At 38.9% G+C, this 17,474-nt stretch overlaps 1 protein-coding gene across 3 annotated transcripts in view; it reads right to left on the bottom strand.

Moving 5' to 3' along the window:
• The window catches only part of RTTN (rotatin), a 121,473-nt gene that overhangs the window by 89,819 nt on the left and 14,180 nt on the right, over positions 1-17,474 (bottom strand). For all 3 annotated transcript variants that reach the window (XR_009733208.1, XM_061399551.1, XM_061399552.1), the window contains exons 8-13: positions 16,915-17,080; positions 14,634-14,812; positions 12,102-12,217; positions 8,695-8,865; positions 2,876-3,088; positions 1,252-1,364 (exon numbers count right to left, since the gene is read on the bottom strand). Coding sequence is in view for 2 of the 3 variants with exons in the window: in XM_061399551.1 (XP_061255535.1) it covers positions 1,252-1,364; positions 2,876-3,088; positions 8,695-8,865; positions 12,102-12,217; positions 14,634-14,812; positions 16,915-17,080 (958 nt within the window). In the remaining variant the exon portion in view is untranslated. The remainder of the gene's footprint in view (positions 1-1,251; positions 1,365-2,875; positions 3,089-8,694; positions 8,866-12,101; positions 12,218-14,633; positions 14,813-16,914; positions 17,081-17,474) is intronic.

Here is a 17,474-nt window from a genome sequence, read left to right as displayed (position 1 = left end):
ACTACTGTATGAGCCAGCAGTCCCACTGTTAAGTATGTAACCAAAGGGAATGACGTCGGTTTCTCAAAGAGATATCTGCAGTCCCATGCTCACTCTAGAATTATTCACAATAGCCAATACATGAAAATAATCAGTGTTTAAATATATACAGTGGAATACTGCTGTTGTTTACTTCCTAAGTCACGTCCAGCTCTTTGCAACCCCATGGACTGTGGCCCGCCAGGCTCCTCTATCCATGGGGTCTCTAGGCAAGGATACTGGAGTGGTTTTCCATTTCCTTCTCTACGAGGTCTTCCTGACCCAGAGATTGAACCTGTGTCTCCTGCAATGTCAAGCAGATTCTTTACCACTGAGCCACCAGTGAAGCCCCATAATGGAATACCATTCATCCTGGAAAAGGAAGGAAATCCTATCACTTGTGACAATACAGATGAAGCTGAACGACATGCTAAGTGACATGGGCCAAGACAGAAAAACAAATACTATATGATGTGACCTATATGTGGAATCTACAAAAGTCAACTCATAGCAGCAGAATGTAGAACTGGTGATTGCCAGGGACTGGATGAAATGCAGAGATGTGGGTCAAAGGACACAAGGTTTCAGTTACACAGGGCAGGTAAGTTCTGGGGACCATGGTTAATAATGCTGTCTTGTACACTTGATATGTAGTAAGAGTAAACCTTCAATGTAGTTCTCACCAGATAATTATGTGAGGTGACTGACTAGACAGAGCAGGAGAGGGATAAAAAAATAAATTCCATATTTAATGGATATTTATCACTATGGAGTTTACTCTATCCAAAAGCAATGAAAATACTAGGTTTTAAAGCAAACTCTGCTCCAATGTCCCCAAAATAAGTTAATCAATGCACTATGCTTTCCAAAAATCTATATAAAAGATAGGAATAATGAAACTTACATTTAAAAAACCCTCAATTCAAGTTATTAATTACAATGTTAAAGATATATTAACAAATTTGAACACTTATTTGGAAAGACATCAAAAAGTGTAAAAATCTAAGGATAATTAATGTTGATTACAAACATGACATTTCTAGTTTACTGCTGAAGAAAACATTTAACTGTCTAATGCAGCTATACACCCACAGTTTAAAAATCAGAACATATAATAGCAATTTAAACGAAAAAATAACCAGACTGAAAGCCAGTTTCATTTTATTGTCCCTAAACTTACACACACACACACACACCATATAATAATATAATCATATTAAGAAAAATAATTACATTTTTGAACAAATGGAGATGATTTCCTTTATTAGGGGGAAATGCTGATGGTAGGAAAAGCTACGTAAGGCTTGATCTGCCAGCTCCACTAACTCTGAGAGATTCTTTTCTCCCTAAAAAAGAAGCAGAAAGCAACAGTAAATGTCAAGGTCATACACAGTAAGATTCTCAACAGCTAACAAAGCAGCTTCAAGAAACTGGATCATCCAGAGGCCCTGAGCCTGTTCACATCTGCTTAAGTCAACCATCTCCACAAGCAGACTGAAAAGGTCAGCCTCAGAGGAAAAATGTGGAGAGAATGCCCAACTCAACACCACCTGAGACTTTATTCTATTTACCTCTGAGTGGCATGTTCCTTGACGGCTCAATTGTGCCCTTGTCTCCCTATTAACTGCAGCTCAAGGCAGGACCCGTGTATTTTAAGATCTACCTCCCGCTTCTAACATCCTGACAGGTTCTAGGAAAACAGGGTACAATCAATACATGTGTGATTAACTAGCCATGCAAAATGCCACAGGAATAATTCAACTAAACAGCAATTCAAAATTCTGTCATGGAGGAAACAAGATACAGTGGCATAAAGATGAAGGGAAAAGAAAATAAAAATAAACAATAATTGGTAAATAAGGAAAATTTAAAGTATGAGGTTCCCAAAAAGTCCCCTGTAGGGGCCAAAAGGAGTAACAATTTTGCTCCTAATTTTTCAAAATCTTCAGGACCCATTTTGATATTTCAGACAGTAAACAATTATTGAAGCAATGTCTATTTTAAGACTCATTAACGCTTTCATTTGGAGAAGGCAATGGCACCCCACTCCAGTACTCTTGCCTGGAAAATCCCATGGACGGAGGAGCCTGGTAGGCTGCAGTCCATGGGGTCGCTAAGAGTCGGACACGACTGAGCGACTTCACTTTCACTTTTCACTTTCATGCATTGGAGGAGGAAATGGCAACCCACTCCAGTGTTCTTGCCTGGAGAATCCCAGGGACGGGGGAGCCTGGTGGGCTGCCGTCTATGGGGTAGCACAGAGTTGGACACAACCGAAGTGACTTAGCATAGCAACGCTTTCATTTAGAAAGTGCTACTTTTATTTATGTTATTTAGATAACATACTAAATAATATCCTAAAAGGGATAAGTAACAATACATAATTACTACTGTAACAGGGTACCGAAAGTAGACCTTCTACCTTAAAATGCTGTTCATAATTTTATTTAACAAAAGAACGAGCTCTTTATATAAATAAAGATCTATAAAATATTAAGGGAAAAATATGTCTACAAATAAGCACTAAATTTTCCCTTCTAATTCTGTTTATGTCACCTGTCACACTGTGCACACACACTAAACCACTTCAAAGAGGAACTCAATCTAATAAAGATATTGATTATAATTGTTTTAAAAAATACCACTGGTCTCATGAAAATACACCATTCATTAATCAAATCTTCATTTTATTTTATATAAATCATATCCTTAATCTTGTAATTGGGCCATTAAGTCATAATGAATCCTACCCCGAAGAATTCAATTGTTAAATGTCCATCAGTTTGAAAACTATAGGTTGAATTTTCTAAACATTTTATCAAAGGAATTTTAAAGGGACGTTAACAAAACTTTTTACCTCCTTCCCAACATCAGACAGGAAGTTACAGGTACACTCAATTGAATAAGCAGCCTCTGCAGTTCGTTTATAAATACTGTAGTTTTCAGAATTCAGCTGTTCCAAATAGGCCACAACAGCTTCGTGAATGTTTGGATATTCCAAAGAAACAGGCATGTCCAAAGAAATAAAAAATAATGCTGCTGACATAGGCTCCGGTAAAAAGCGGCTTGCCTTGATAAATTAAAAAAAAAAAAATTAACCATTGTCAGATAAATACAGTAAACTATAATCTTAATGCACTTCGACTTTTTTTTTTTAGTAATTTTCTATCACAAAATCCGTGCTTTTCCAAAGAAAATTCCATCCCCCAAGACTTAATTTACCTCTACACTTTTGTTCAATGCAGTTTTTTCTAAGCCCAAAATATCCCAAGTCCAAATTTCAACTCCTTTCCAAAGCCTGGGGTCCGGGATACCTCCCCTTCCCCACAGCAACCCTTAGCATTCCTCTCCCCGGAGCCCACACTTTGTTCATGCTGAACAGAAGAGAGCTGAAGAGAAGGCACCAGGCCTCTCTCTCTAAGCATCCCGTGCAGGCGCACACAGATGGTCAGGAAAAAATGCAGTAAACCCCTGAGGAGACAGCCCAGGGCTTATTAACTACACACTGAATTGAATAACACTAAATTAAGGACTTCCCCAGTGGCTCAGATGGTAAAGCATCTGCCTACCATGCGGAGGACCTGGGTTCAATCCTTGTGTTGGGAAGATCCCCTGGAGAAGGAAATGGCACCCCACTCCAGTATTCTTGCCTGGAGACTCCCATGGACGGAGATACTTGGTAGGCTACAGTCCATGGGGTCGCAAAGAGTTAGACACGACTGAGCTTAAAGATAAATCAAGTATAACTATACATTGATTTGAACAGAAATTAATTTCTATTTGGTTTTGTGTTTTAGAAGAGAAAGGAGAAATTCAACATAATATTTAATACAGTTCTAGAACACTCACAAAAAATTGACCTTTAATTAGTATAAAATAAAGGGGCCCATTTTATAACTTAATTGATTTAAAACTAAGAAAACCCTGTTAGATTTTTTCTTTTAATGATTCTAGCTTTGTGATAGGATTCTATGCATCAACTAATGAAAAGAACTGAAAACTCAACATTCAGAGAAAACCATTTGAGAAGAGCTCAGTACTATGCTGCCTTTATTTTAGCAGGTTTGGTCATAATATTTTCATGGATAACATATTTTAAGGATAATTATTAACTGTCTGAAGGCCTAAGAGCTAAATCAGCTAAACAATGCTTTTACATGAAATAAAGTTGCCAAATGAAAGTTAAAAACTAAAGGAATCAAAATTTTATGTTACTGAGCATGGAAAAAAAAAAAAAACTATTAAGATAGCAGCCATTACAAAGTCAAGAGAAATTTCTCTTATTCTGTGAAGAACACTCCTAATGGAAAGAGAAAGAAACTAAATTACCTCTTGACTAATTATTTGCTCCCTTGGCTAACGCTCCCTGAGCCCCCACTGTGCGCGGGCACCATTTCAGCTCCTAGGGACACAGGGAAAGAGACAGAACCTCTGCCCTCACAAAGTTAACATTCCAGAGGAGAAAGCAAAGAGTAAGCCACACTTGTCAGGTACGGCTGGGAGTGCTGAGAAAATTCTAAAAACAGGAAGGATGGACAGGGACCAAGGAGCGACAGGAGGGGGCGCAGAGGAAGGACTCTGACAAGGCAACATGTAAGTGGAGACCTGGGAGTCAGGAGCCACGTGGACATCTGAGGGAAAAGCAGTCACAGCGCAGGGAACAGCAAGTACAAAGGCTCAGACACGGAGCATCTTTGGCAGCAAGCAGGCCAGTGGAGATAGCGCGGGGCGATGGCCTCCGGGGGCAGTGGTACCAGATCAGGGAAGGCTTCAGATCATCAAAAGGACTTGTCCTCCAAGGGGGCACTGGAAGGTTTCGGGCAAACATCATGATCAGTCCAAACGAACAGGTGGAAAAGGGCAATGGTGGAAGCTGAGAGACCAAGGAGGAGGTCACTGCAACAACCCAGGCAAGACGGGATGGCGGCTTCAACTCAGGCAGTAGCAGTGGGAGTGGTGAGAATTACTCAGGTTCTGGACCGATGATCAAAGGAAAAAGACACTTTGTCCAGGGATTGGACCTAAGTGTATGAAAGACAGGAATCAAGGATGCCTGTAAGGTTTTCTCATGATCAACTACCAACTAGAATGAAAGTGTCCTTTACTGAGATGGGAAGACCACAGGGAGAACACACTTGGGAAGGAAGCAAAGAACTAGGCTTGGGACCTGTTAAGCTGGAGATATGAACGGTCAAGGGAAGATGCAAGAAGGATACAGGATATACATAGGACTTTGGGGTTCAGACGACACATGTGGTCTGGAAATATAAGTTTGGGAGGTGTCCCCAAATAAATGGCATTTAAAGACTCAAAATGGGATGACATTTCATGAGGGGCATAGCCAGTCTTGGGATTCTGCCTCTTTAAGAGGTTAGGAAGACAGAGAGGAATTAGCAAAAAGACTGAGTGAGGTGGGCACTGAGCTGAGATAGTAAATCCTAATGGATCAACTCCAAAGACGCTGTGTTCTAGTTTAAAAGAGCTTTCTCTGACTTTAGGCACAAAAATATAAATAGCTGATGTGAGGATTAAACAAGTAGAAAATGTGGTATATCCCACTCAATAAATATTAATTTCCTCTCTTTCCTCTTCTCATCCATCACTCAGGAATTCTGACATTTTCATTCTACATTCCCACATCTGAAATTCATCTCAGGAACTCAGAGCACCAAGGGAAGGGCGTACACTTAATCCTCGCAAGGGCCAGAGGCCCCATCACAGTTTACACCCCAGGCTGAAGACGGTGGTCCTCCAAGCCTTAGTCACGTGTCAGTGAGGCGGGACTAAAAGTGGAGATACTTCAGTGGAGTGCCATCACCACCACTAGGTAAAGAAGAGTCAGCAGCATTTGTCTCACCAATTGGATCTAACCAAGCATAGCATTTTTCATAAGATTACCAATGCCTCCTTTTAACCTCTAAGTGGATATTCTCCAAATTCATCTAAAAACCAGCAATTATCAATTTCAAAAAAGGTCTTCCAGGGCATTCTGTCAAAATTTTCAAATTCAGGAAATCCTTACATAGAGTCATACTATCGTTTTCCAACTTCCAATTACACATTTGGTAAGTGGCAACTCAAATATTTAAAAGCTACTTTCAGTGTAGAAAGTTTCAGAGTTCAGATTCAAATTCAGTTTCTGGTGGGCTAGCAACAGGCAGAGGGCAGCAAAACCTTGTATTTTTATCAATTAAAGGACAATTTTAACAGCAATAGAAGAGCAGTTTTGTTTAAATTTCACTTTAAAGTTCTCAAAGCAATTATAACCATCTATAAGCTGATACTTTTATTATAATCTCTTCATTGACCCATTTACTGCTCTAATGAAGTTCCAAGCTATATTTTTAAAAGAGCTACCAAAAATTGCAGATATTGATTTGCCTTCAAAAACAAGAAAAGTAAGTATCTGAAGAAAAAAAAAAAAGTCATGGAGAGTTGACTTTATATTATTCTATTCAAATAAAATAAATTACTGATTTGTATTTTAATTAATAAGCATATAGATGAAAAACATCTATAATCAAAAAAGCAAAAATTAAGCTCTATGGTACAACTAACAAGTAACTTTTCCAACAACATTCAACATATAGAATGTTGAATCTGGTAACACCTAATAAGTTATTGTAGCACTACTAAGTTTTCAGTTATATGATATTATTATGTAAAGTGAGACACCTATATTTTAACTGCAATTCTTTTATAATATGTATATATTATTTATATGTATTTATATGTATTTATATGTATTTATGTATATGTATATGTGTATATGTATTTATAATATGTATATATATAAAATGTATAATAAAATACATATATTTTAAATGCAATTCCGGTCTTTTATGACTAAAATCCTTCAAATTATGTTTATGCTTTGGAATTTATTAAATTAAAAGATGCTTGCTCCTTGGAAGAAAAGTTATGACAAACCTAGACACCATATTAAAAAGCAGAGACGTCATTTTGCCGACAAAGGTACATACAATCAAAGCTAAGACTTTTCCAGTAGTCATGTACAGATGTGAATGTTGACCATAAAGAAGGCTGAGTGCTGAAGAATTGACACTTATGAACTGTGGTGCTGGAAAAGACTCTTGAGAGTCCCTTGGATTGCAAGGAGAACAAACCAGTCCATCCTAAAGGAAATCAACCCTGAATATTCATTGGAAGGACTGATGCTGAAGCTGAAGCTCCAATACTTTGGCCACCTGATGCAAAGAACCAACTCACTGGAAAAGACCCTGATCCTGGGAAAGACTGATGACAGGAGGTGAAGGGGGTAACAGAGATGGCTGAAAGGCATCCCTGACTCAATGGACATAAGTTTGAGCAAACTCCAGAAAATGGCGAAGGACAGGGAAGCCTGGCATGCTGTAGTCCATGGGATCACAAAGAATCAGACATGACTGAGTGACTAAACAACAACAAATGCCTTGGAAAATTATCACTCTTTAACAGAGTGGTATGCTTTTCAGAAATATAATGACTAATGAATAAAAGTTGAAAATTAAAATCAACAGAAATGATGTTACTTTTCCCTAAAGCAAAATACTATATTTGAAGTTTGATGTTTTCTTTTGATTTTCCCAGATGGCCTGATAATATATTACATATATTGCATATGTGTTATTAAATGGAGTTTAGACTACATGCTCTGCAGATTCTAGGAACCAAAAGGGAAAGTACGTATTAACAAAGGACAACAAAAGACACAGGAAACAGTTCTTTAGCTACATTAACTTCTCCCATACCTTCAGCTAAGCATGATGCGACACCCTTCTTTCTGCAGTTAAGTCCACTGCACAACACTTGCATATGAGTCATTTGAGATATTTTTACTAACATTCAAATGCAGAGATATATCCTCCAATTAAAAGTACAGTCAATAAGGGGACTTAAAAGAAACAGTCACGCTGATTAAAATCACATTTAACATACAGTCACATAATGGAGAAGTATTTTGTGATAAAAATTAACAACCTGCTACAAGCAACAACAAGGATGAATCTCAAAAAAACATCTTGAGCGAGTAAACACTTTGTAAGTCTATTTATATAAAGTTCAAAAACAGACAAAGTCTTCTATGGTGACAGATGTCAGAAAGGAGTTTAGCTGGGGGTGGGGGCGAGGGCAGGAGAGATAAAGGACAGGAGGGGGGTGGTGAAATGCTGGCCGTGCTCTACCTCATGTTTTGGGGGGGTGGTTACTTTTTAAATAGAGATACAGTCACTTAGAATGAAGGCAAAAGGAAAAGGGGGCAGCAGAGGATGAGATGGATAGACAGCATCATCGACTCAGTGGACATGAATCTGAGCAAACTCTGGGAGACGGTGAAGGACAGGGGAGCCTGGCGTGCTACAGTCCACGCGGCTGCAGTCAGACACGACTTAGTGACTGAACAACAACAACTAGTCACTTAGTAAGAATGGACTTTTCTAAACATGCTTCACAAGAATTTTTTAAAATCACCTTAAAAAAAAAAAAAAGAACTTTACAAAATGAGTGCTTTTTTCTGTCAACTGATTTGTCAAAACTAGTCAAATATGTTAAAATTAGCCATTTCTCAACTTCTGCATTTCCAGTAAAATCTCTGTACACTGTGAAATGACCAGAAGGAATTACAACAGGGACCGTAACACCCGGTAAACTACAAATAAGCCACACTACCCGCCTTACCTTTTCCACAGGGAGCAGCGTCTGCAGGAGCCGGACGGCAAACAGCGAGATGCTGACAAAGGCCATCCTGTGGTGCACGACCAGCGCCTCCGGCTGCTCCAGACTGACACTGCTTTTATGGTAGCACACGGTGTCTCCAAGGGATGCCAACACCACGAGCAGCTTCTCTTTCTGCAAACATTTAAACACCAATCAGGGGACCACAGTCAACTGCAGGGGCCAGTATGCAAACGTCATGGAGAATGACATAAAATGTTATCATTAAATAACTCAAATGTATTCCTCCTGGTAAGAATAAACAAGATTCTTTTAATGGTAGGCGAGAATAAGCAGCACACCTAAATTGTTTAAAAGCTACAAGTTTTAAGAAATTAACATGATGAACTCTAATAATAAATAAACAAAATATAAAACCTTAAGGGACCATAAATTCCTCCTAGTTTCTCGTGCTTGATTGTTCCAACTTTGAACATTACATATAAACCTCTCATCCAGTAACTTACTGGACTTATTGTCTCCTGAACACAGTGGTAAGATTGTGGGGGAAAAGGCACTAGTTTTAGAGATATGATCTCTGCCCTCAAAGGGATCCCAAATTTACTTAAGACATGAAACAGGCAGAGACAAATAATTCTAAAAAAATGAAATATTAAATTATATAATCTCTCTTCAGGTAACAAGGCCAATTCAGAGCAAATGTTCCACCATTATTAATTTCTAGATAGCTTACGACTCCAATAGTAGTTGTATCTTTTAAACTGAAAGGTATGCATAAAGTATGAAGAGAAAGGTAAAATTCGTTACACAAGACTGGCAAATCGTAACAACATGCATCTATAAACGTCCTGCTAAAAGGACAGCATTAGGAGACGGGAGAAGAAAAAAACCACTGTGGTTCTCATCTCAACTTTCCATGGAAAAGATGTGAAAACTAAAATGAAAAATTATTTATATAAAGTAAACCTGTTACATGGATCATTCGATAAATCTAAAATATAGCACCAAAAAAAACCTACCTACAAGACAGAAACAGACGCACAGACAAGAGAACAGACTTGTGCTTGTCAAGGGGAAGCGAGGAAGAAAAGGGATGGAATGAGAGTCTGGGCTTGGCAGATGCAAACTATTACATTTAGAATGCATAAACAACAAGGTTTTGGTGTACAGCACAGGGAACTATATTAAATATCCTGTGATAAACCATAATGGAAAAGATTATTGAAAAAAAGAAAGTATACATGTGTATAACAGAATTACTTTGCTGTGTAGCAAAGATTCGAACAATACTGTATATTAACTACACTTCAATTAAAAAAATTAGTGTACTGAAATATGAACAAAATCTCTAAGGTATAAATAATGAATAATTCAGAACAAAAAAATTCGATAAAGTGATAACTGTCTATTGATGAAATGTGTAATAGAGAGTAAAGACGCAACACGAATGAAGTCTTTGTGGTCTGAATAATACAAATATCAAGCAAAACCTGAAGTTGGATTTTAGGTTTTAAGTCAATCTTTTTCAACTTAATAAATTAAACAGACATAAACTTTGGTTCAGTTACCCTTCTTGAGCCCTTACTGGATACCAAGCCCCTCTCTCTAGAATCTTTCACAATCCTCGCAATTGCACTTGAACTTCAACCAGCAACTCTTCTAACAAACCAGGAAATCTAAGTCACCAGCTCACAGCAGGTCAGGCGGGAATTTACAAGGAATGAGTAATTAAGGAGCAAAGACTGCTTTTCGTGACATTGAGAGACAACAGTGACAGAGAGGAAAAGGGCAAACGTTGACGAGAAGCAGCCCCAGGAGTCTGGAGTCAGCTGGCACGGGGAGGAGAGCCTCACTCCGTGAGCCTAACTTACCAGGCAAATAAGGGAAAATAAACACAACTTCCTAGGGAGGCAGAGGAGAGATGACATCCTTCAGGTCTTCTAACATTTACAAACACTTATCAATAAATTTTTAATTTTAACAAAATATAACAATTTCAGTGAAAATATTTTATTTGTTTCAAATGAAATAAAAATTTTCAATTTATAGAGAAAAAAATTTCTTCGACTATGCTTACACAAACTGAGTTATGGAATTTCATGAGTGTTATTAGCAATATTTTGGAAAGCTTTAGAGAATTTATTACACATCTTCAGGTATTCAATTACTGAACTGCTCAAATTTTTTATTTTGTTCCTTTAATGACACAACAAAAATATACCTCTGTTTTCTTTTTAAACTTTGCAAAAGTAAGGACATTAAGAAATTCTACTTAATTGTCTGCTTCTATTAATATATAGCCCAAAGGAATGAGATTTTTTTTCCTAGGGAGCATTTTTTTCCTTTTAAATAAGTAGATCAAATATAATTTCAAGCAGTACTGTTTTATTTAACATTTCTAACATACCAATTGGCTCTTGTACATCAGATTTAACCTTTAAAGTAAAAATAATTCATTGAATCATAAAAGATCAGCAGCCAAAAGTTAAAAGTGAATGACTAACTTTTACAGATAAATGTTCTGGCCAAGAAATTCAAGCTATTTTAAGAAGCAACTGATAAAACATTCTTCACACTTCTCAGGAAAAACTCACTTGTTGAAAATCTTCAATATGTGAAAATCTTCTAAAAGTACTACAAAATAGTGGGATAACCTTAAGAACTATCAGAAAACTAAGATTAAGAACTATAATCCCTATTTTATAAACAAGGAAATTGAAGGACATGAAACAATTTATTAAACCTATTGTAAAAGATTTAAATCCTTCTTCTTCTCAAGAGATTTGTGTATATAAAAAAATTGGGGGAGTTCTTCACACATAGATACTGGTATAAAGTAAACATCAGGATTTTGTTTTCCTGTTTTAACGTCTATGCACAAGGATTTCAAGCAGCCTACAGCAAAGTTTAATAAAATGTAGACAGATCTACGTAGGTCAAAATAACATAAAGAGGAAAAAATGGTAACTCTAGGAAGCAATATATATTTTTATGACTAATAAATTTTACTTCCAATTCTCTGACGAAGGAAAAAAAAAAAGGAAAAGTGAGGCATAAGTTACAAATTTACATTAATAGAAAAACAGAACACCAGTTCTGCCCAGAAAAGCAAGCTCATCAGATGATAATTTGAAAATAAAGGATATAAAAAAGCAAATGATTTATGATATATGGGAAGTGTAAAATATGATATGGTTTCCATTACATGGACGCACGCATTAAAAGTAACTAGAATCTCTGAAGAAATAGCTGATTCCAGACACAGTGCAAAATAAGCCTGGGATCTATTGCATCTAAAACAAAGAAAGATTTCAAAGGCTAATGAGACAATGAAGCCAGCTTGAAAGGACCAAGATAAAACAAAAGACTGATGTTATTACCCACGCTGCAAGGAAAACCTTGAGTCTCACCATATCTATTGCAAAAAGACTGCTGTCATCCCACAGATGTGCTGAAATCGCTTCACCAATAAGCACCACAACTTCTGCGAGCAACTCCAGAACTCTTATTATCATCTGTCTACTACCTGGGAATACAAACAGGAGAGAGAAGGGAAAAAAGTTAACTTCCGGGTAAAGGTGAATAGCATACTGCTCAATCCTCTGGTTAACTAATGCCCCCCAAATTCCTATTTCTCTTCTTATTTTTTGATGTCTTTAGAACTGTTAAAAGAGAGATGACTAGGGAAGCCACAGTATACAGTCACTATTAGGCTTCTGTTTCAATCATAACACTATTCAGCCACCAAAAAATCAAATGTGCTCATAAGTAGGAAAGACAGCCAGGAAGAGAATAACAATATAACTAGAAGCACTGTGAGACAGAGTAAAGTAAGTTTTCAAATTCAGAGACCATCCACGTTACATGTAATATGTTGACAAGGCACAGGTCAGTTGAGAAGATATGGTCTAATGAATTCCCCACTTAGTAGGAGGTTTAAGTCTTGTCATGAATTAGTAGTTTCCCACACAGGAGTTTGGGAAACCTACACTCACCTTAAACTCTAAAAACATTCCAGAAGAAAGGGTGCTGTCAACCCACCTGGGCAGCCTCCTTCTCCACAGAGACAGAACAACAAAGAAATTCCACCACCCATAATCCTAGGTGAGGTGAGTATTCAATCTGGACTTTCCTGCCCCACATACCAAAGGTCAATTTCTAACGAATGAGAGTAAAACAAACTACTGGATCATGAGGGTCCAGATTAATTGCTTCATTGGAACAGCTGGAGCAAATTCTCTTAGAAATCTCTTATGACTTTGAACAATTACAAATTAAGCAATAATGTGCCTTTACCAAAGGGCAAGAGAACATTTAGAAAATTTTATGTACCATGATACAGCTTTATAATTATCAATCCGACTTTCTACAGCAAATTAAGAAAAGGTTAAATGCAAAACCATTAAATCTAAAACTGTTCTCCTCAGTACACCATGCAGCCAAACATACACACTTGATGCTGAAGAAGCTCAGATCTTCCTTCACGTCACTTTATTAGTAAATGAATCAATCTGTTCTCCTCACTCCCAAAGCGGAGTTCTCCAATCAGTAAGAAGTTAAGGTATACTGTTCTCAGAATAAAAACTGTTAATGTTCCCAAATACACACTTACCTCCTGCCTCTTCCACATCACTTCCAAGCAAGCAAAAAATAGCCACAGGACTTACAGAACCATTAGCATGGGATACACTTATCATTCAGCCAGTATAAACCAAAGCAAAATTTATCTTGTGTTTATATTTTGACAAGTTTATCAATTACTTAAAATGTATATACTTAGAGAATACAAATACCAAGGAGATTGCAAATGTTCCTTTACCTTGCAAAGTGCTAAGTACATGGATTTTGGTCTCAGAACTGAAGTTCAAGTCTCCGTTCTTTGCTGTCTGACTTTGGGTGAGTTTCTAAAGCACTCTAAACCTCAGCTTCCTTGTTGTAAAACAGGGAGAAGAGCAGTAACTACCACTGAGGGGTGAACCAAATAGGCTGGTGTGAGGAGCACGTGGAATAACGTGCACCAGACCCTGTCCAGCAGCTGAGCACAGCTGGGCCTCGGTGCATGGTAACCTGACTGACTGCGGGACTGCCCTGGACACTGGCCACACTATTCTTTCTCCAGGAAGATCACAGCCACTTCCCAGAGTTCACTGCAGGACATCTGCACAAACTTCCAGCACAGTGGTGAGGAAATGTCATTCCAGAAGGTCTGGGTTTTCTGAACTCTGGTTTGTTTTTTAAGAGGACAATATTACTGCAAAGGTACAATCCAGTGTCGAGGCTGTTTTGGTTTTTAACATGTCCCCATCACTCAGGCTTCCCTCATAGCTCAGTTGATAAAGAATCCGCCTGCAATGCAGGAGACCCCAGTTCGATTCCTGAGTCGGGAAGATCCACTGGAGAAGGGATAGGCTACCCACTCCAGTATTCCAGCCTGGAGAATTCCATGGACTATATAACCCATGGGGGTCACAAAGAGTCAGACACAACTGAGCAACTTTCACTTTCACTTATCACTCAAGTCAAAACTGAGTGGGAAGAGCGAACAACTGGAAGCAACTCAAAAAATCTCTAAAAAGCTAAAGCCAAGAAGTGTTTCTTTTGGTCTCTTCATGCCAGTCCATCTTCTCTAACTCACTGCACTTGTGTTGTTTTTTTTCTCACTGCTTACCTTTAAAATAGCCACACACAAGCGGACGTCTGTGCCATAAAAGGCCAGAAGTGAAAAGGGACACTCTATCTGAACAGTGCTCCATGACATCCGCATTTAACTGAGAGAGAATAAAGCCCTTACTAAGTCCTCAGTAATGTGAACTTACTAAGTAAATACAGATTTTTAAAGATCGTAAGACAGAAGGTGAAAAAGAGGAAAACGAGAGTCCTAGAAAACAGACAGAAACAAACACAAAGTGTACAGACGAGCTCCGGCTCCAAGGCCCACCGACCTGTCCTCAGGAGGGGCGCGGCGGCCTCCAGGAGGGAGACGCAGAGCTGGGGCAGGCTCAGCTGCTGCAGCTGCAGCTCCAGCGCGTCCTCTGCCAGCTCCGGCAGGTCCACGGGCGCCAGGTCCAGAGGCGAGGGGGCAGAGACCCGCGAGCTGACGTGAGCGTGGCTGCTACTCCCACTGTAAAGTAAGCAAGGACAATCACGACCCTGGGGTGGGGAAACCGCCCACAGACAGACTACTGCACGGCTGCTGTCTGGCTTATTAAGAAGCCTCATACTGGGCTGGACTATACTGTTCCATGGAACAACTGTGGTCAGACTGCTAGAAACCTTGACAAGTTTATGAGATTAAATTCCATAAAAATGGCTCAAAATTGTAAGCGAAACCAAGAATGCATTTATATTTTGTTCTTCAAATTGATATTCTCCAAACATGTCAGCATTCCTGTAATAGACATAAACACTGAAAACCCATCCATCTCTAAAGGAAAGCAAACAGATTCATAGCAAAGTTCTTCCGTAACTTTTTTGTTTGTTTGTTTACAGAGTTTTTATTTTTTTATTATTTTTTTAATTTTATTTTATTTTTAAACTTTACATAATTGTATTAGTTTTGCCAAATATCAAAATGAATCCATCACAGGTATACATGTGCTCCCCATCCTGAACCCTTATAAAGGCAAAAACTAAATAGTTCATATGGCTCCCTAGACTTTCTGTGATTTTCACCAAATGTTTGAAGTAAGCCAATGTTAGCAACTGAAGAATGCAAGAAAATGCCAGAAAAACATGATGAGAAATGGATTACTTTATTTAGTACAGTCAACATCATATGATTTTGAAAATGTACCCAAAAGTGGAACATCCCATCTTTCTTAGCTTTCTTTATTAAAAAAAAAAATTTTTACCTTGGGTATACAGGGTGGGGTGGGGATCAAAGTGCCATAGATAGGCCTGAAACGTCATGTTTATAAAGCACCCCAAAATGTTGACTTTTGATGTTACCCACAGCTGAAGCTGAATCACAGAGATGCACTGACGCTACTGAACTTGTACAATTTAATACACGTTGTCATTCCTTCAATTCCAATATACCAAGCATCCCGAAACATGGAAACGAGCTGGGCTTCTCTCTAACTCTGAAAGGGCCTGGACGGAAGTTCCCTCAGGAGTGAAAATTTAAAACACTAATTACAGCTCAGAACGAGCTGAGGAGGAAAAGCACGCTGATAACAGCAGCCGCGCTGTCAGCAGAGGAGCACGCCTCGGGCCGCACTGCCCCGCCCCTGCGCTGCACTCCGCCAACCGTGCAAACTGGGGTTGGCCCCCAGCCCTCCCAGCCTCACGTTTGTCTATAAAATGATGATAATAATCATTCCAGTCGTATCACAGGGCTCTTATGGGGACACCACAGGAAACAAAGCACGTGAAGCCCTTGAGGTGACACCCAGAACATAGCAAGTGTGAGTGGGTGTTAGCCTGGAGCAGCCACACTAGTCATGTCAGGAGAAAAGAATCAGGCCGACACACAAGTGCTGGTCTCAGGGAGCATTCAGTGGAACGAACCTAAGGAAAAGACTAAGAGGTTTTTAAGATGCTTGTAGCCTAAGGATGAGGTAACACACAAACACCGTGACAGTTCCTTTAAGGAAACGATGTGCAAAAATCTTTCTTTGTACAAACAAATAAAACACCATAAACACCATGGACTCTGCACCTTGAAGGGGACTTTGTTTTAATTCTCCAATCATTCCTTTTAACAGTAAACAACAATACATTTAAATTACAATTAAATGAAACCCAGAAGTAGGTTTAATTAAAATGTTATCAAGATGTATCCAACATTTAAAAACTATGCTCTTAAACTAGATCACAGTTCATTTGTGGCTGCTACAAACATTCAGTGGGTCAGAATCATCATTTTCTTGATGAAATAGAAATGAACAAATAATGCAATTCACTCTGTAACATGCAAAATCAGAGAAGAGTTCTGTGAACATTTTGTTTTGGTGTACAGACACAGGGGCACACACGCATACACACGCGCACACACACACTCGGGGTATATGTCTGTGCTCCGAGTGCTGGGTTGCAGTATAATACTTATTTCTTACTGGAGGTCATGGTCAAAAAAGTATGAAAGCCACTGGTTAACACAAGGCCAACACCTGAGTTAATGTGTTTTGATAACACCTGTCTTATCAAAAGATAAGACAGAAGAGAAAGGCGATCTCCCTCTAGCACTGACACACGCGCTCGAGCTCCCTCGGCCCCGGTCACCTGGAGGACGCGGCGTCCCAGTCCTGGCCATCCCCCCGGGGCCGCTGGCCCGTGCGCCCCACCACGGAGGGCCGCGGGCTGCTGCTTCCGGGAGACGGGTTCTGGGAATGCGGAGCCGCCCTGGCATCAGGACAGTAAGACAGGGAAGAGTTCTGGGACACGGCATCTGAGGGGGAAAAGAATAAAATTACTCCCTGGTATACACAAACGATTGATTATGAGCTTTTTGTCATTTAAAAAAAAAATGAAAATAGTAGAAATGCTTCTCTGAGGTAAAAGTGAAGGTCAAACTTTTATGCAGTGCTCCCTTAGCACATGAAGTTCATATAAAACTGACCTGATTACACAGAACCTTCTAGCCAGCACCGTTCACCTACAACATCAGAAACCAAACCATCTACTCTCCTGCTTAAAGCCCTCTTAGAGACCATACCTCAAACCATGTGCAAAAATGAACTCAAAATGAATCAATAACCAAAATATGAGTTAAAACCATAAAGCTCTTTAGCAGAAAACATAGGGGTGAATCCTCATGACCTTGGATTTGTAACGAATTTTTA

The sequence above is a fragment of the Bos javanicus genome, chromosome 24, assembly GCF_032452875.1.
Source record: "Bos javanicus breed banteng chromosome 24, ARS-OSU_banteng_1.0, whole genome shotgun sequence".
Classification (NCBI taxonomy): Eukaryota; Metazoa; Chordata; class Mammalia; order Artiodactyla; family Bovidae; genus Bos; species Bos javanicus.
This window is presented reverse-complemented; position numbering and strand designations above follow the sequence as displayed.